At 37.2% G+C, this 20,683-nt stretch overlaps 1 protein-coding gene across 2 annotated transcripts; it reads right to left on the bottom strand.

Annotated features, from left to right (window-relative positions):
• Positions 1 to 706: 706 nt before the first annotated feature.
• Positions 707 to 18,357, bottom strand: elk3 (ETS transcription factor ELK3). 2 transcript variants are annotated; one of them, XM_042721694.1, is made up of 5 exons: positions 18,032 to 18,357; positions 8,714 to 8,922; positions 7,726 to 8,496; positions 3,506 to 3,628; positions 707 to 1,668 (listed from the first exon to the last, which is right to left on the bottom strand). In XM_042721694.1, exons 2-5 carry the CDS (start codon positions 8,918 to 8,920, stop codon positions 1,558 to 1,560), a joined length of 1,212 nt encoding a protein of 403 aa, XP_042577628.1. In that variant the 5' UTR covers positions 8,921 to 8,922; positions 18,032 to 18,357; the 3' UTR covers positions 707 to 1,557. The 2 variants fall into 2 exon arrangements, with proteins under 2 accessions (XP_042577628.1, XP_042577629.1); XM_042721695.1 differs by lacking the exon at positions 18,032 to 18,357 and having other exon boundaries at positions 8,672 to 8,813.
• Between the last annotated feature and the right edge of the window lie 2,326 nt (positions 18,358 to 20,683).

The following is a 20,683-nucleotide window of genomic DNA, read 5'->3' as shown; positions in this document are numbered from 1 at the left end:
TCACTAACAGTATTAAGAGATTGTTTTTTTTTTATGTTACATATTGACCCTTCTGTGAATAATGGTATCTTAATGTGGCATGTTGGAGTCCGACTGTCCCACATTTGTGCTTGATTTTATTCAGAAGAGAAAACGATATTGTGTGTATAAAAGAAAAAAGTAATAACAAAAAAAAAAACTTTTTGACCGCAGCGTTGGACCAATGTTTCTTTTTCCCAGCATTTATAAACATGAAGAATGCAGAAGATATCAAACAGATTTTAGATGACGTTTTTTTTTTGTTTGTTTTTTAACTGACAGATGTTAATTAATATTGTCAAATCGGAGTCGGATTGTTTCTGGAGATGCGTGCGTGAGTGTGTGCGTGATTGCGTGTGACGCATGGAGTGCATGGTGTCCTGTAAGCTCCGCCTCCGTGAAACACTGACGCTCTCAGTCCCAGCTGTCAGCAGAATTGACCGTTTAACTCTTTGTACTGCAGATATTTATTTCTCTTAATCAGTGAAGTAAACATGGTCTGTTTCATACAGCAAACTCTCTGTCGTCTGTTTATTATATTTGTGTGTGTGTCTGTGTGCATTTCATCTACAAATGCAAGGTGTTCGTTCAGACGCGAGAGCATTGCGTCGCATTCAACGCTTGTTTTTATTTTAAAAACACAAGGCACATTTTCTTGACTCTTGAAAAGCAAAAAATATAAAATTAATACGAGAATACACTTTTTTTTAATCAATTCATTAATGAAAAAAACCTGGAAGCTATTACAAAGCTTTTCTTTCCAATATTGAAATGGAATTTCGTCTATTACAAAAACGTATTTAAGCAGGAAAAATAATACAAATACACAATTCTTACACAAAAAAAAGGCACAGCCGGTATTACATTTGAAGCACAGTGCATACAACACAATATTATACATTTCAATACCAAACAAACAACAAATGAACAGAAACCCGGTTCACAGCCTCGGAAAGATTAAAAAAGAGACTTAAATGCTAATGAAATTCCTTTAATATGGATTAAACATTTCTTTTTTTTTTGTTTCTTTTTTTTAACTGGTCGAGGTCTTTCCAGTTGAAGCACCCTGGGAATGGAAAACAGTAGGGAGAAAGTCTACGCTGTTTTAAACGTGTTTTACATCATTCAGCATCATTTGTTTCTATCTGAAATTGAGAGTTTGACAAAAAACTTGCCGAAGAGTCCAGTCTTGAACACTTTCTCCAGGATACAGATTCTCTAAGGCTCCGTTTCCAATGACTCACCATCTTCTCAAAAGGACACTTCATGTTCTTTGGCATTACCTCATCATAATTCCCCTATTTTAAGAGCTTGACGAGGAATTTTGGTGAGCTGTTTGGATGGCAGCCTGAGTTAAAGAAGAAAACACACAGTTTGTTGGTCCAAAATTCAACAGAACTGAAGGGTGCTGTAGGTGTAGGTGGCCACAAGGGGGTGAAGTGCAGTCTGGCTCAAAAATGACATGAAGGTCCATAATTCCTTCTTAGTGTGAGAGCAAAAGTATAATTCTGGGGAGGGGATATGTGGAGTGTCCAGAAATCAGGATTTCTGGGCGCTGGAGGAGAGGAGGAGAGAGGAGGATGATGATGATGAAGAGGAGTCCAGGTTGGGGAGGGGTACTGGGAGCGGCCCATTCAGCAGGGTCGGGAACTGTGAGAGTCAGAAAGCAAACAGGACATTGAGGTCATGCTACACATACTGAATCACAATGTCTTCATGTGCTGTGTTTGCTAGCTGTACAGCAAATGCTTTATAGTGAGGGGGAAATAACATTCAAATTATAGTATCAGGAAATGTCATCTAACAGAAAATTAACCAGACCAAATAATGGTTCACACATCTTATTAAAGGGTTGAATGGTTAAATCTGATCAAGAAATGTCCAGGTACTATTTAATAAAATGTTTATTTTTTGGGGGGGGGGGTTTCCTTATGTTTTTTTTTTTTCCATGTTTGTTTGTTAAATATATTATTATTATTACCTTTTATTTATTTAATTTAGATTTTGAGGTTAAATACTACTTGCGTTTCATGTATTATTATCATGTTTACTATTTATTTATTTATTTATTGGTTCGATAAGTCTGTTTGTTTGTTCATATTTATTTAGTTTGTTATTTCTGATTTTCAGGTGAAATGGACATGTCCTTATATGTATTATTATTATTAAGATTAGTAGCAGTATTGTTCTATTAATAATTATATTATGTTTAAATGTATTTTAATTTAACCTAATAAAGATACAAACAAATAAATAAATAAGCCTGTAAGAATGATTTTGGTATTGTGACAACATTTTCAGGACATTTTCCCCAGAAATCGTATTCCTGTAATATATGAATGTTTTTTTTTTTAATTATTAAATTATTAACCTTATTCTTTCATTTCTAAAAAAAAAAAACAAATTTAATTCAGTACAACAAATGCCACCATAAAGTGTACTTAAAGGTGGGCTTCAAAAAAGAACAAAGAAGAAAAAAAAACTTACTTTTGATTTTTGAAAGAATACCTGGGCATTTCTTAACAGTTTCTGTAAATATTTCCATAATACACCTCAGTGAGGGGGGAAAAAAAACCCTGTCTTTGTGGTTCACAAGACAAACACTCATAGTCCATCACGGTAGCACTAGGAGAGGAACTTCCTGTTATGTGAGAGCTGACTATACACACAGACACAGAGTCTTTTTCAGTTATCACCCCCTCCCTTTTTTAACAGGAAGCTGTTTTTCCCCCAATATCCAGTGCAGAGAGGAAACATCTGTAGCTTATTTCCAAACCCTAATACACACACACTCACACCAGTAAATCCATTTCCCGGATTGACTCAAAAGCATCTATTTTTCCTGGTATATGTTCTACAGGTATAGAAAATCAACAACAACAAACAAAAAAACCCAAAGAAGAATTGCACGGTGAAAGAAAAAAAGCCAGACGTGCCACAAAAGTTTTCCATTGCAGCCAATAACAGCAGGAACGCCAATCATGTGACCAACCAGAAATCTCCCACTACGGTTGCCCAGGGAGGAAGTGAGAGTGGGGGAATGAGTGTACGTCTGTCTGTGTGTGTGTGTGAGGTAGTAAAAGTGCACATCATGAGGTGTCACTATTCCTGTAAAGGCGGAGCCAAACGTCGCCCATGGTTACCTTAATAGTTTCCTGCTGCCTAGCGAAGTTTACAGTAAAGACTGGACGCTCCCCTCAAAAAGCAAGATGAGCATAAAGATACAGTTTGCGTTCTGTCTTTTTTGTTCATTCACACACACACACACACCTCCCTACACACTCACTCTCCCCGGGGCCAGAACAGGAAGTATCCACAGGATTTCCCCTCTCGCTCACATGAAGGCTGAAACATGACACCAAACACAAACACGCTCACAAAACAGACAAACGAATCAGTTTCTAAAACTAACTCACTTGTCATTGCGAAAACACATCCTCGCATTCAGATTCCTATTTTTATAGGTTTAAGTATGTTTTGTGCGTACCTGAAAGAGTGACCCGTGTCCTTGTAGCCTGGCTGGGCTGAGAGGGGCTACGGGACTCAGGCTGCTCCAGAAATGAATGGAGGACAGGAGAGGACTGGGTGTCAAAAGCAAACCAGAGGGAGTCTGAAAGAGAGAGAGAGAGGAGTAAGGGAGGTATTGTGCAAGGGGGGAACAGGAACATGAGATGTTATTTGTATTAGTCACTGAAGTCATGGATCATGAAATCCCAATTCAAAAATGTCTTTTTGAAACTTTGGAAAGACGAATGTGAGTCTCTGCATGTCCAGACACGTCTTTGCGTCAGCTTGCAGGCAATAGCATGTGAAGCCTGTCATGCACAAGTAGTCTGAGAACCCCTTTAAAAAAATCTTCCCAGATTTTTTCACCTTAACAGGACAAATTTGGAGCGTCAAGGGTATGTTGCACAAATGCAGTGCCTGTAAGCAGTAGGACGACTGTCCTGGACATAGTTGACGCTTGTTTCAGCTGTCCAAGCGAATGGAGCATTTTGCTCAATCTTGCGTTATGAAATAACTGTCTGTCTGTTGTAGATGTTTCAGTATGTTTAAAGCAACAGTTCACCCCCAATTAAACTTCCGTCATGTGCTCAAACTCATGTCATTCAAAATCTGTTTAACTTTGTCTCTTGTGGACAGTTGTCCCGATTTCAATTTTCTGAAGGTGACCAGGGACTGTTGAACTCCAAAACAGGGTTGCCAGGTTTTCACAACAAAACCCGAATAATTGCTACTCAAAACTAGCCCAATTGTGTTCTGGGGGATAATTTTTTTTTATGGGGTTCCCCTGGTAAAATTAGCATTTTAGGGGCTAAATATCATGTTATCGGGGTCGCTTAAACCAGCGGACATGGAAAAACAACCCACGACAACAATGTTAATGTAGCCCAAGGAAAACCGTGGACTTGGCAACACTGCTCCAAAAAGGCACCATTAAATTAGTCCATATGGCTTGTGCACTGTTTCAAACTTTCTGACGTCATACAATGGAACTTAGTCAAGTTAGATGCCATATTGAATGTAAATGGGGATTTGATGGATAGACTTATGGTGTGTACATCTTTGAAACGCCTCTTGGGCATGCAAGTGTAACTCCTATCTCTCTGAATGGGGAAACATCAAATTCTCCAAAACTGTTCACTAAGCTTACAATTAAATTTCATATTTGAAATCACCAAAGAAATCTGACAACAACTGTGTCATAAATGTTATTACTTTTGCTCAAATAGCATTATAAAAAGCTTATTTTTCAGGCTAGATCAGCCAGTGCACATGCGCAGTCCTGAGCACACGTCTCAGAGTGCTGACTGTTTCTATAACAACCAGGACTTCTAACGGCAGCTGCAGCGAAGCGCTGATTTACCGGTTAGCAATTGGCTCTTTCATTCAGAAGGCGGAGTTCCTGCAATTGAGTGGCCATATTGAGCATTGCATTTTTCCCCATTCAAAACTATAAGAGTTACACATCTTGGGTATTCTATAGTCTATGGTACACGCCAAACACGAAGCGAACATTCTCATTGCGTTATCACTCTAGAATACTCGCGGGATGTTTTTTGTTGCAATCGTGCAAATAAAATCACCCATAATGCTCTTCTCCATTTTCTGATACATCCGGACGTGTCAAACTGGACTCGTCAATAAGCTCTTCGCTGACTGTCTTGCGCAACAATGCGTCTTGCAAATTTTCTGCTCACTTGCTTGAAATTTTTCAACTTACGCAGAAGATGCAATGGAAGCATATATTGCGCGTTAATGGCAATGGCATTGCCCAATTCACATCATTCGCAGTGCCCGGCGTAAATTCACGTCCTTTCATTGAATTTATGTTATCTACTTGCATGAATAATTACATTTGCTTTTGGTGTACACACACCATTACAGTCTTTACAATGGCACAGTGTATGAAGGTCCTACATTTCGTAATTTTCACCAACTTTCAAAAGGGTTTTATGGAGTTTTTGTCTGCTAAAAGTTTTTTTCAAAAATATGTTTCATCGGCTGGACAGTCAGTATGCTGTTAAATAACAGTACAAACCATTGAAGGCACTGTACTTCTATCCCTCACAGCGTCATTTTCATTCCTGTCAAAAATTAAATATGGCGTTATCCTAACCAAGGTCTACAGGAACAGGCTGATATTTAAGACAGAAAAACGTCCCCTTGAGAACTCACGCAGTTTAACTTGTCTTTTACTAAAGTATACTGCAGTTACTCTAGGCTAGGGTATAATTTTATATATTTATATAGGGTATAATATATTTTAAAATAGATATTTCTAACCGCGCATACACATGTGCCTTGTATTGTTTTTACACTAATTAGTTTGACCACAAGGTGACAACATTCCATGATCCGTTGTTTACAGTCAAAAAACAAGCGAATGTTACAACAACAAAAAAGTACTGATGATGGCCACAAGAATAAGGGTCTTTCGCACTACATAGTTCTAGGAACTCAGAAAAGAAAAGAACACAATGAAGCAGACAACACGTAAATGTCGTTATTGTGGTTTTCCATGTTCGTGGAGTAAATATTTTTAAATGGCTTTTTAAAAATGCCAGGTAGTCAGTCTTTCATATGCGTTTGGCCAATCAGTGTACACTGCGTCAATTATAGTTCCTACAGAACTTTTTTAGACCCTACTCTGATATAGGAGCTAATTTAGTTTCCCCAAATGGAGTTCCTAGAACTAAATAGGTTCCTAGTTCTTGCGGTACAAACGCCAAAAAGCGGGAACTTTCACCAATAGTTCTAGGAACTATGAAAAGGTTCCTCCGGTGTGAAAGCCCCTATAGACACCTGCGATGACAAATGGGGTTAACAGATATTAGAAACTCTAGCTTAAATGTGTAAAACGTTGAGAGAGAAATAACGCAAACACTGGACAAGGATGAAATGCCTGTGTTCATTCAAACTATCAAACAGCGTATGCATGCGCTTGCGTTTGTATCAAAACTAAGTCATACATGTTTAGAATGACATAAGTGTAAGAAAACAATGAAAAAGTTCATTTTTGGGTGACCTGTCCCTTTAAGAGAGAAAGTGGGAGAAAAATCCACACAAGCATTTAGCTTCCCATGGGTCATGGACTTTGGCTCACTAGGTTGTGGCTATAGGGCAGCATGTGAAATCAATTTCTCGTTCTCGCTCAGTTTTTCTCTGTCCTGTGTCACTATGCTGTAGTGTGTTAGATTACGGACATATGGCTTTACTTACAGGTCTCTCTTTTCTCGCTTATGCCATTCTGTCTGTCTTTTTCCTCTTCCTGTCTCACTCCACCTCTTTTTAAAAACCCGTCTGCCTGCCACGCATCTCTCCCTACACACCCAGTAAAGACCGAAACGTCTCATAGAATAGCTGTATTACCAGTATAGGTGTGTGTCCTGTCTATTTGTTACCTGTTGAAGGCTTATAAACAGTGCCGGAGAGGATGTTTTTGTGTTTATTTATAGCTATGGAACTGTTTTATAGCTTTACACCCTCAGATCCGAAAGCTCTACACAGACAGCAACTAAATACTAGAGCACTATTTGCTTCTTGCTATTCTTGCTTATATTGTAAAATGAATGATAAAATTAGCCTGGTCATCACTAATATAATCAGATCAATATTACCTCTTTGTTAAAAACAAAGCTGCCTTGCCTTCTCACAACTCTATCCAAGAGAACTTTGCATTAGCATGTTGCTAAGCTCACTACACAATAATGAGCATAGCAAAAAAAATAATAAAAAAAGGTCTAAAATGTCATTTTTTATTTAAATTTGAACAGTATTGATCAATAATATATGATATTAAGTTAAATGTAAGCATTTTGACCTTTATTTTAGATTTTGGCTATGCTTAGCTTAGCTGTTGACTGTATTAAATACAGCTTTACATTAGCATGTTGCTAAGCTAACTACACTGTATTCTAATACAGTTGTACAAAAATTACATATAGCACACAAATGTTGTGTAAAATAGCAAATGTTTTCTTTATCAGTAATTTTTGGTATTAAATGGAATGTACTTGACATTTCTTTCTTTTTGACTGAGCTTGTCGCTATGCAGTCTGGGGTTATTTGCTATTAGTCAAAAGAAGGCACCATGTTTTTCTCTATATTTTAGACAAATCATTTGCTTTGATCATAAGGAAACAGATGTATGTGTGACATAAATATACATGTGAAAATGTAAATGAACATGTGACAGTTTAATACCTGTGCAGTGAAAAAGGCTGGTGTAAGTGACCCTGAGGGCAGTGCTGGGCTGTTGAGGGCGATGGAGCCCAAGTCACTTCCTGAAAGCAGTATGGAAGGGGCAGAGATTTCCAGCCCTTTGGGTTTCCGAGCTTTGGGAGGCAGTCCGTTGCTACCGGTCCTCCTCTCGAGGGGCGTGGCCCAGTTCTGAGCTCGCTCCCTGTGGCCGGATGATAAATTTAGAGGCTGAGCGCTCTGCTCTGATTCGTCTATGCGAGCCTCCGGGCTGCGCTCCGGCCGCAGCGTGTAGACAGGGCTATGAGAAGGGGAGGGGCTACGGGATGAACAAGGGGACGTTTTTGAAGCAAAGAAGACCTCTGCGGATGCAGGTGGTGGCGAGGAAGCCAGGGGAACGGACTTTTCTGATCGATTTGTGACAAAGCGAATCACCGTTTGTCCCTCCTCCCCTCTTTCACCCCCTCGCTGCTTCTCAACTTTGATTGGACGCAGCAGTGGAGGTGGGCTTTGGAGGGAACTGACTGTAAAGGACGAGTACAGACCAGAGTGAAGATACTCGTTCCTGTAGGCGGGGCTTCTCAGCGATGACAGTGACAGCTTTGGAGACTCTTCCCCCTCGCCGCAATCTGACTCCACCTCCTGCAACATGACGCCCCCTGAGACGTGACCCCCGTCCCGACCGAGCTCCACCGCTTGGGGATCCATCTTCAGAATATCAGGGAACGAGACGAACTTGTAAACAAACTTCTGGCCAATCACCTTCTTTATGATGTTCTGCAAAAGAAAACGGATTACAATACACTCAAATGGCAATTCGTAACTATCTTACCCGAATTGGTGGCTAATTCATATGAATTTGTACAATCTTGATCGTACGTTTTAGTACAATCTGCTAATGCCCCATTGACGGTTGGTTGTAGGGGTGTAAAATTTTCCATACAAATCACACCTCGTAAAATTGTTGCATTTATCCAATACGAGCGTGAGTAACCTTGTCATAGTAGTAGCGTAGTGCTCGGCTAAGTTTGTCGTAGTTCATGTTGGTCTTGTTCTTGCGCAGGCCCCAGAGTTTGGCGACTTCTTCCGATTTGAGCAGCTTGAACTCGCCGTCGTTGGACGTCCAGCAGATCAGGTGCTTATGGCTCTGGTCCAGCAGTAGCTGCAGCAGAAACTGCCACAGCGTGATAGCACTCTCCATATCTGTGAGACAAGAGAGGTAAAATTATAATCATTAACAGTTTGCATTTTAATAATCATATTCGGTCTGATATTCTTTTCCTGAACCTAATTAGAACCTAGTTAAATGTTTTTTTTAAGAGATGTTCACTGAAAAGTTCGGAACCAAAAATGGTTCTTCTTTTTTGATGTGGAAAACCCATATATGTAACCTTTATTTTTAAGAGTGTGGGGTCATTAGACCCATTGAGATTGTGAGTTTGAGACTGTTTGTGAGTATTTTTGACAGATTCATTCCAATGAATCGGTTAGAGAGTCATTTGTTCATAATTCAGACTCTACAGTTCACTCTGTACACTCTTACAAAAAGGTTCTTTATTGGCATCAATAGTTCCATGAAGAACCTTTAACATCCATGGAACCTTTCCAATGAGCAAGGTTCTTAAAAAGGTACTTTTGATTAACACATGCTCTTCACACTAAGTAAAAATGCTTCTTTTGAGAACTTTTAAGAAAAGATTCCATAGATGTAAAAGGTTCTTCATGGAATGCCAATATAGAAAATTTATTTTTAAGACTGTTGCTGTTTTGTAACAAAGCTGTTGCTTCTTGTTCTGATTTAAAATGTGTATATCGAGGTGAGAGTGTGGTGTAATTTCAAAAGAGTTTCAATTCTATTCAAATTAGCCAAATTTACACTCTATCTGCATGCATTGTGTGTTTAATGGGAAAGAAAAGGTGGGTTTTAATAACCCTATTAAGGTTTAAGGATCTGAAGGAAGATGCTGTGGTACCGCAAAGCCAAATTTAGTATATGTCTGTGAATGAGCACCTTGTTTTAATTGATCTGATAGTCAGACATCCTCCCAGGAGTTGAGTGATTTTGTATAAAAAACCTTTCTTTAACCATATTTATGCAGGTTTCGAACAGGAAGTGGTGAAAAGGGAGAGGCCAGAGCATCAGCTGTAAAAACGCAGCCACAATAAAGAATGCTCCTGAATTCATCGTCTTCCTTTAATTTCCCCTTTTCCCTCTGCACTCTTCATCTCTCGCATGAACAAAAAACGTCACTCCTGAGTGCCCTCCCACAAACTCTGCAAGCATTTCCTGTTCTGTTGTACATTAACGCACAGGCTCATAAACAACAAAGAGCTATCAGCCAGAAAGACTGACATGGGAATGAATCGCAAATAAGCAACATGTTCCAGCATTGACTGTGCTGCTGAATTCTCTGAGTCGAAGGTGTCAGCTCAAAGGCGGGCAAATACACCCACTGGTGAACAGAGATTTCTAACAGGGTAAACATGAAGTTTATCCACAAGATCCTGTTTAGGAACAGATTAGAGTGACCAGGTAGAGATAAGTAGGTTAAGGGGGCACAAAATAGTCCAAATGTGCAAAAACTAGAGCCAAAACCTTCAACAAACAGAAAGGGAATTCTAAAAGGTATAGGCCAATACAGTTCAAAGGTTTGGGATCATTTAGTTTTGTTTTTTAAATATTTTATTATTATTATTATTATTCAGCAAGGATGCATTAAATTGATCAAAAGTGACAGTAAATATATTGTTACAAAAAAGCCTATTTCAAATAAATGCTTTTCTTTTGTACTTTCTATTTATCAAAGAATAGTTTCCAAAATAAATTAAGCAGCAAAACTGGTTTCAACATTAATAATAATAAGAAAGGTTTCTTGAGCATTAAATCAGCATATTAGAATGATTTCTGAAGGATCATGTTACACTGAAGACTGGAGTAATGATGCTAAAAATTCAGCTTTGCATCACAAAAATAAATTATATTTTAAAATATATGAAAACAGGAAATTATTATCTCAAATTGTAATAATATTTCACAATATTACTGGTTTTACTGTATTTAGATCAAATAAATGCAGCTTTGGTGAGCATAAGAGACTTTCAAAAACATTACAATTTTTGAACCATAGTGTAGCTACAGTATATCTGAGTTCCATTTGATCAAAATACTAGCTGATCCAGAATAACAGTAATAAAAAACATGAAGTCAGACACTTCCCTTTAAATTGTTCTGCTGCATAATCCTTGAACATCACCCAAACCGTTATTATCAGACTTTAATACTGCCAAAATTAATCCAACATGCACAGACTCACATACTTAATCTTTATACACCATGGCCGCCCATGTTGAAGATAAAGACTGATAGATCGTCCAGTTTTTGAGAATGGGTTTCAGAGCAGAAAATGGTTAAAAGTGCTCTTTATATTCTGGCGCTGTGGTAGGACACAGACAGGAAGCTGTGATCCCACGAAACAGGATGTGCACAATGATATCTCCTCACATTCCTTCAAGAAACCTTAGACATAAGCAGAGCCTTTCATTGTAACATTTATAGTTCAGACAACATGATTTGGGTGATGCTAAACTGTCCTGAATAAGACAAATTAAAAAACTGACAAAAAAGGCAAATTAATTCTTTTTTCAGCACACTTAGATTTAGACAACAAGGCTGCAGTCATCTGGATCCATTGGGTGTAAGATAAGGATTTTCTAATGAACAGGAGTTTTTTTTCCTCCATGCGGTCTGGGATTGACTCCAACAGGAAGGTGCAGTGGTTCAATGTTAAAAGCCCAACAGTACAGGAAGTTTAAATCTTGCTTGGGCCACTTCCTGTGACTGCTGTCGTCATGCCCTTTAGCCACATGCTTACCCTTAGTGTACTCTCATAACCTCTTCCTCTACATCCATGGTTAAAGGAAATATAAAAATTATATATACATTACAAAACCTGTAGACTTTGACCAGGAAATGCAACATTTTCATTGTTTTATTGAGCTTTTTATGGTGACAAGACTAACGTTTTACTTTTCAAACAACAAGTTAAGGCAAGTTAACCTGTTACAAGTTAAAATAACAAGTTGAAAATAAAATGCAATATACAATTAGGAACATACAACAAGGGAAAAATAACTTAAATAAATAAATGTATATATAAAATTAGAAATAAGTATTTTCAACTTAATATGTTTTCTCAAGTGCAGTTATTAAATCTTTAATTTAAATATAAATAATTAAAATATATGTTTAATAACTTAATTATCTATTTTTAATTATGAAAAATCATGAAAATCATTTTAGATAATAACATGGTAGCAAACAAACAAATAAATAAAAATAGAACAGTTATTTACAAACAAACAAACAAATAAATAAAGCACCGTAAAATTATCATAAAAGTAATCCAATATGATTTGCGCACTATCAAGTCTTCCAAGATCACATAAAAGCACAGATTTCAATATGTGCATGTTTTCATTGTATGAAAAAGAGCAACATGAACATTGTTCAAAATTTCTCAGAGAAAATGAAGCGGCTTTGGAACATCATGATGGCTCATGAATGACCACAGATGTTTCATTTTTAGGTAAACTATCCCTTTAAGAAACATGCATATACTTAATATGTTGTAGCACAGAGTTTCTTCTTATTTTCAGTGTATATGTGGTGTATAAGAAAAATTGTAGTTGAGGGTGTGGTGTTGAGTGTTGGGATGCAGGACAGCAGGAAGACCTGGGTGGAGGAACAGTAAAGGACCTCAGGTTGAGGTCTGAGAGGCATTTAATAGACATGAGGAAACCAGTTTGACTCGAATTCAAAGCTGCCAAATGTGTGTGTGTTTGAACACACTCCTCAGTTTCAACTAGCGTTACATCATGCCCTTTGGTAACTGTAAGTCAGTCAAGTAAGTCAGGGCGGGCTGGCGTTTACTGCAGCCTTCCTGCTGTCTGAGCCAACGCTCTCCCGAGACAGATGGAGGGAACGAACGAGACGGAGTGGTAGATGGAGAAACGAGGCTGGCTGACTCACACGTGTGGATAGCTCTGACACGGAGCATGTTTTATTGGCCAAGTGGAACTCCCTGGTTGCAGACGGCCTTATTTTGGGAAAGTCTTTGTCATATTTTTGCACACAAGCTTTAACTTTCACCCTGGTTTTTCGCTCATCAAACTGCTGGCTCTGGAAGTCATCAAGGGATTGATCGAATAATGAGCTGAAAGGAGCAAATGACCCCAAACTCTAACAGGACAAGCTAAAATCAAACCTAAAACACTTGATGTCAACACGAAATGGTGTTCGTGACACATTATGCTTCTGTAATGTGATGTATTTCCAAACAATGTCATTGGGAATCAGTAGGATTATGAAAAATGGTTGTAAAATTAGTAAATATAATATAATATAATATTTAAAAAGAAAAAAAAGAAAAGTTATTAAATTTCGATGTAGTAAAGTGACGTATTGTCTAATAAAACACTTGGTTTTATCCATTGTGAAACAACTGGATCATGAAAAATGAGTAAATATTGTAAAAAAAAATAAAGTTTTAATAGTAAACTTTAGTAACGTTTTTATTTTGTTTGTTTTTCGTTTTGATTTGGTAACGTGACATTTAAATAAAACACTAGATTTTATTCTTCAGTAGGCAAATTAATTGTGAAAAAAGGTTGGAAAATGAGAAAATATTTTAAGAAAATTAGAAAAGTAAAAGTTATTACATTTTGATGAATAGACATTTCTGAATAAAACGCTTGATTTTATTCACCGGGAATCAATGTTGTGAAAAATGCTTGCAAAATGAGTAAATGTTTTAAGAAAATAAGAAAATAAAAATTGTATTACATTTTAATGTAGTAATGTGACATTTGTACATAAAACACTTGATTATCCATCAACTGAATTGTGAAAAATGGTTGGAAAATTAGTAAATATTTTAAGAAAATAAGTAGTTTTATTACAATTTGATGATAGATTATGCTTATTTTTTTCACTTTGGATTACCAAACAGTGAATAATTCCTGAAAACCTGGAACATATATTAAGATTTTGATTTCATGTTGACTTTCTGCTTCATAATTTGGTGTGCACGACTTTTATTTTTGTCTTTTCAGATGCTTTTGGTTGGAATATCAGCCAGAGGGAGCATAAAGAGACATAAACAGCAAGATTCAGCCAAACCTGTGGTGACAAAGAAGGAAGTGCTCAGAAAATTCTGCCAATACAGGCTACAGATATTTATCAGGAAGTATTGTGTGCTTTCTCTCTCTCTCTCTCTCTCTCTCACACACACACACACACATGCTCATTGAGTACTCTTCCACATATGTGACACAGATCTCATTATACATACTCATGTAGCAATTTACAGTCACATCTCATACTTAACTCTTGGGCAGAACATGAAAGCTCGCCGTACGCCACATACCCAGTTATTTTTTCCAAACCCCCAAAGAAGCGAAATAAAACCATTTCCTGCTCCAGCATCCTCTGAGCAGAGCATCTGCGTTAAACGACCGTAAAACTGTCTATATCAGGACTTCCTCCAATTCTCCTTTGAAGGGCGTCTTCCTGGGAATGCCGATCCTGAACTGAAAGGTAGGAATTCCTGCTGTGGGGAGCAAACACGGGAACGTGGGGACCACACGGACACAAGGCACAAATGGGAGGTTTCCTCTTCTCTTTTCATGCTGGCACACACCTCTCATCCATATGGACGTCTAAAGACAGACATGTGTGACACCATGATCAACGGACTCACTGATACCCAGATTTACTGCCCTAATCAAAGGGAATAAACAGAGCGAGCTGATTTCAAAAGCTCTTGGCAGTTTAGAGAGGTTTCTGCACAGAACGTGTCTGTAAAAGTCATTGTTAGATTATCTCAAGAGGGGAAAAATGGAGAGAAAAAAAACTGCACATGCAAAGTCTCTTTTTTTATCTTTCAATATGAGCAATGACATAAACTGTGCAGAAGCCAAGTATGAACCCTTAGCCAGGATTTTCTAAGACACACAAATAAATAATAGACCGTGTGCGCTAAACAAAAAGACACACTCGAACATAGCGCTGCACTGGCTCTGTTCTTCTGCCGTTGTCTGGCATGCATCAGCTTCATGGTCGTTGGGTTTAAAGATGTTTTAACACACTGCATGAAATTTGGGATGAAATAAATGAATCATCCATAGTTTTTACAGTTAGATGGCATTAGTAGGTCCACAGGGATTCTGTCTCTCAACATCCGCTTGTCAATCAATCATGTTTGTTTATTAAATCTTTTAACAACAAGAGTAGTACTCTTTAGTTCTGTTTAAACATGTTTGTTTTTTTCCCAAATAGTGCAGAAAATTTGAAAAAAAGTCTACAGATACCATCAAAGCCTAAGCATCAGTAAAAAAAAAAGAAACTGTTTTACCACTTTAAATGCTTATTTACCTCAGAAAAACTCTCAATTTCTGAGTTTACTTTGTGGAAAATACACTGAAAAATGTGTTGTGAAGTAAATACAGCAGAAAAGATGTATTATTTTCTCCAATAAATTATCTGAACTTCAAAATCTACAAAAATACTTATTTATTTCTTTGATTGATCTATAACAGTTTCAAAGTAGAAAACTGCAATAGATTTCAAAAAGTATAACATTTAATAAAATAATGCACTGTTCCCATAATGCATTGGGGAATGAATAATTAAGGTCATGTTTTTGCACTATATGCCAGTTTTATTTGCCCTTTTGTTAATTTGTTTGCGTTTTGAGTTAATTTTCTACTGCTCAAAAATTACCCACCATAATTGTATTTTGTGTACCAAAAATTGAGCTAGTTGTAGTTAGTTTCCAAAAAATAATCAGTGTTCATGTATATTCATTATTTATTTAGATGTCATTTAGTTTTACTATTTTAAATACAACTACAATTGCAAGTTGCAGATATATATGAATTTTAGATATACAAATTTAATATTATTTTACAAAGTAGATTTTATATGGTCAAAATGCACTACTACAAATTGCTCTTTTTTAGTCATTTTTCGGTGTACAGCTCAACTTTTCCTTCTCGGATCGCCATAGGTGAAAAAACTCTATTGGAGTTTGTTTTCAAAAAACGCCAATGGAAAACACCAAGAAAACCTGCACACCATCAAATCTATCCAACCCATCTAACCATACAGAAAATAGACAGGAGGAACATGTCTGTAGACAGAACCAGGTAACAGCTCGGTCTGTCAGTGGTTTAACAGGAAACATATACTGCCTGATAAGGCTGATTTTTAAAGTTTCACACACGTGCATGTGTGTATATAAAATGGGAAAGAGTAGAATCTTTCAGATGAGAAGATGCACTCCAGGCTCTCTCCAGTGTAAAATGACATGCTCACACCCTTCAAGACCATGCAACAGACACACAGGGACAGTTTGGACCCAAAACCCCAAGCCCAGTGTTTTGAATGGCCCCTAGACAGTTTTTAAACACCAAACTTGCCGTCGCGCTCACAAACCCCTCCACTGTAGTGCCAGCGGAAACTCATAATGAGATTAGTTGGTGTGCGCAGACATTACTTCGCCATGACTAAATGTGCGCTCTTCCTGCGCACACAGACTGCAGTGGAAAATTCAGGGAGCTCCTGCTGAAGAGAGGGAGAAAAGAGAGCCGTGAAGGACTTCTCTCCACGACCACATTTCTCCAGAGAGAGCTGCAGCTCTTGAAATTACACAGACAGATCCGAAAACGTCTGACTGCGTGTCTGGGTCCATATAGTAGCTTCAGAAAGAATCTGGACACTTTAAAATATCATTGCTTTTAGTAGCAAAATATCAAAAAGGAAAACATTCGTTATACTTTAAACTAAATTTTGGAATGCTTGCATTAAACTTTTTTTTTTTTATCTAGTTGGCTGTTCTATTGAAATGATGGTTCCTCTTTTAAGCAAATTCATGGAAAATAAAGAAATATTATAGCAAAAAAAAAAATTTGATATAATAGTCAAAGAGGGCTTGGAAAGCATTCCTTGATTACATTTAACTAGATTTCACTGCATTTTACTCTCTGCATTAAACTGTTTGAATCTAACTGGCTGTTTGATCAAAATGATGGTTCCTCTTTTAACCCATTTCAGGGCAAATACAGTAATATTAAAGCTAAAAAAATACAGAAATGGCAAATAATAATCGTACTAATCACAGTTGATTTTTTATTTGTTTTACCACTGAGCTTTTTAAATGTCTTGTGTTTGAAATAATGTCTAGACGCCAAAACTGGCAAAATTGCAAATTTATCCAACCCATCTAACCATACAGGAAGTAGATAGAAGGAACGTGACTGTATACTTAACACGCAGTTTGTCCAAAACGTCAAAACAGAAGGAAATGGCATCCAGAGTGGTATTAGATTTAAAGAAATAATGCACAAGCATGCTTTAAAAACAAAACATATCATTCTAAATGATAATACAGTAGTTTAAAATGAAGACCAAAAGTATGTGGACACGTTCTTGTTGTCAGAGTTAAACATGGACTTGACAAACTACACCTGGTTGCTATGCTAGGACACTTGTGGTGCACTTGGGGACATCTTGGGTTAGATCTGAGGAAACCTTAGCATTATCTGCTATCTGAAGTCCATACATGTATGACTTACAGTAAGTCTCCAAACACATTTTAAGCTCACAAACATCGATCTCCTCCAATCATATTAAATAACCCCCAGCATATCCAGATGCAGGAGTAACATCAGCTCTACGGCTAAACTGAAGTTTCTTTGTTTGCCCCAATGACTCATTTTCAAGATGCTGTCTGCTGCCAGTTTCAATCCGGAAGCTCATGGCAATTAGTCTGCTGCTGTTTCCAGACAAACCAGAAACTCTACTAGTGCGTTTAAAGCGCCAGGAGCCAAATTTCAGTCTTTTCTATCAGCCCTGTATTCGAATATACAACCAACAAAATCTTTCAAATATACATCACGATATCGCGAGCTCAACAGGTATTCAAACTTTCCTCAGCCGTGCGTAAGCGGTGCGTAAATTGCGCGTAAGTAACGGGAACGGTGGACACTTGAAGTGTCTTCTGTGTCTGGCTAACAGAGATCTATTCGTTTTTAAACATTAATTACTTTATAACTGTACACATTTAAGTCTCGAACATCACTTCTGAACATTTCAAACAGCTCCGTCGTTTGGATACGTTCATTCTTTTTTGGGGATATCAAGTTTCAGTCGTGTACTTTGGAAGGTTTCTCCTTTCAGTGTTATTATGAAGTAATTACACATTTAAAAACATGCATAAAACGTTCGAATAGCATGGATGGAATATTCACATACCTGTGCGTAATGGTCAGGCTTTTTGGGGTCCTTTTTCGCTTTATTAAAAAGAATTCCGTATAATGGGCTGTTTTTCCATGCTGTCGGCCGTCTCGGCAGCTCTCAGTCGGACTGTAATGGGATCCCGACTGTTTTCTCTCTCTCTTTCTCTCTCTCTCTCTGAGCAGGAAGTTGGTGCAGGCAGACAGCGAGCCGGCTCACTTCCTCTCGCCGTGCGCTATTCCCCAGGCGCTCGGCCCGTCTGTGTAAACACGCTTTTCCTCCTCCAGCCACCATCCGACGTTCAAGAACACAAGCACACATGCGCACGCAGTATACTGTAATCTGAATCTGCTGCGAGCGGAGCGCACTGACGTCACCCTCTTCCTATCCGGGACCCGCCGGGAGGAGCCGTGTTCCTTCCTCTACACACATTTTGTATATGTGTGTGTGTGTGTGTGTGTGTGTGTGTGTGTGTGTGTGTGTGTGTGTGTGTGTGTGTGTGTGTGTGTTGCTAGAAAATGTCCTCATAGCTTTACTAAATCAGGGAGAACAAAAAAAATGGGGGAAAAAATTCTTGTAGAGATTAAATAGGTAATTCTGTCAAATGGGTGGCTTTTCCTTTTGAAATGGAGACTTTTTGTACATTTTTAAAGTTTTTTAAACACTCTGTTAGACAAAAAATGGGTTGTAATTTGTGAGACAAAAAAAAAGTTAGCTTAATAATTTATATTGTGGCATCGCAAGCTAAATTAATACCTTTTAATTTGTACTGAGAATATGATTACAGGGTCAGAACGGTAAATGGGTTACTAGCCTTGCCAGCCTTGTTAAAAGTGCTTTAAAAATATTAAAATGTTATTATATATATATATATATATATATATATATATATATATATATATATATATATATATATATATATATATATATATATATATAATTTAATAAATTATATATATATATATATATATAATTAAATAAATAAATAAATACTTGTCAAGTATGCTTTATTGGTATATCAAAAGACTGTAGACATGTGCAATGCAAATAAACAAGTGATATTAGCATATAAAATGCCTCTCAAATAATAAAACGTAGGCCTATATCTATATTTCTGTAGCTACTACAAATAAATCTCTCTCTTAGTAAATGAGTGGTATGGGGCTCCACAGGGGGGTGGAACCATCTTCCGATTTCCTGGAGGGATATCCACTGACAGGAAGCCGGATCCTTCAAAACACACACACAATTGACCAGTCTCTTGACCACTTCTTTAAATTCTGATTTAACTATTGTTTTTTATGTAATAACTGAATGGCTGATATTCATGAATAGGCCTGAGTCTGTCCACTTGAGATGTTCACACACTGACATTGGGGCATATGAAAACAATTATGATCTCAATAATAACCCTGTATTTAAAATGTTTGTTCTTTTGCCGCCATCTAGTGGAGGATGAAAACATTACAATAATCGCCTGTGAACGTCTTTACAAGAACTGACGGCCTGTCAATCAACAGTATTGTAAGTTTTGATTCTTTCTTTCTTTTTCTTTCTTTCTTTTATTTATTCTCTCTCTCTCTCTCCTCTCTATCTCTCTCTGAAGAACTAAAGCTAAATTGTATGTATTTTTAAGTCTTTTTTATGGTTAAAAATGATTTGCGTGCCATAATTTATCCATCATATGGGTTCAAAATGGAAGGCATCAAGCCATTTTTTTTTGTGACCATGAACCATGAAGGGTAAAATTTTTTTTAAAAGTGAGATTTATACATCATCTGAAAGTCGAATAAATATGCTTTCCATTGATGTATGGTTTGTTAGGATAGGACAATATTTGGCACAGATACAGCTATTTAAAAATCTGGAATCTGAGGGTGCAAAATAAATAAATATATAATAAAAAAATATATATAGAGAGAGAGAAAATTGCCTTTGAAGTTGTCAAACTCAAGTTCTTAGCAATGCATATTACTAATCAAAAAATTAAGTTTTGATATATTTAGGAAATATAGGAAATTTACAAAATATCTTCATGGAACAATATCTATACTTAATATCATTATGATTTTTGGCATTAAAGAAAAATCTATAATTTTGACCCATACAATATACTGTTGGCTATTGCTACAAATATATCCGTGCTACTAATGACTGGTTTTGTGGTCCAGGGTCACATCTGAGATCCATCAGTGTTTGCAAATGCATGTGCGTATGCTTTGCTTGTCATATTGTCAATAATGTAAGATGTATCTCATCATTAATGAGGTTTATTAGTCACGTACTGTGTACCTGGGTTACTGCACTTGACCTGAACTTTGATTTCAGGATCGTCCAGATCACATTGATAGACTTTTACCTGAGCTTGTTGTACAGGTGCACATTATAAAGATAAATCTAAGCTTGCATAACTGCTATGCAGTTTGCATTTCAGAGGTGTGAAGTGAAAACAAATATACCAAACATGGATTTCCAGGAATTGTTTTGACAAGATGTGACATCAGCCATAAAATACCTACTATTAAATATCAAAAGTCACGCCTATTTAAACATGAAGTTTGCAACCGTAAACCACAGACCAGGGTTCCTTAATTAGTTTTCGCCGAGGGCCGAATTCTGCCATCAATACCAAGCCAAGGGCCACTGACCTATATATTTATATTTATATAT

The sequence above is a fragment of the Cyprinus carpio genome, chromosome B4 (genome assembly GCF_018340385.1).
Source record: "Cyprinus carpio isolate SPL01 chromosome B4, ASM1834038v1, whole genome shotgun sequence".
NCBI classification, from domain to species: domain Eukaryota; kingdom Metazoa; phylum Chordata; class Actinopteri; order Cypriniformes; family Cyprinidae; genus Cyprinus; species Cyprinus carpio.
The sequence above is the reverse complement of the archived record's forward strand: the minus strand, read 5'-3'. Positions and strand labels throughout refer to the sequence as shown.

Coding starts and splice junctions, on each gene's coding strand:
- elk3 (XM_042721694.1), bottom strand. CDS start 8,920: ATGGAGAGTGCTATCACGCTGTGGCAGTTTCTGCTGCAGCTACTGCTG. Junction 8,497..8,713: donor TACGCTACTACTATGACAAG/GTTACTCACGCT, acceptor TTTCTTTTGCAG/AACATCATAAAGAAGGTGAT. Junction 3,629..7,725: donor CAGCCTTTTTCACTGCACAG/GTATTAAACTGT, acceptor TCTCTCTTTCAG/ACTCCCTCTGGTTTGCTTTT.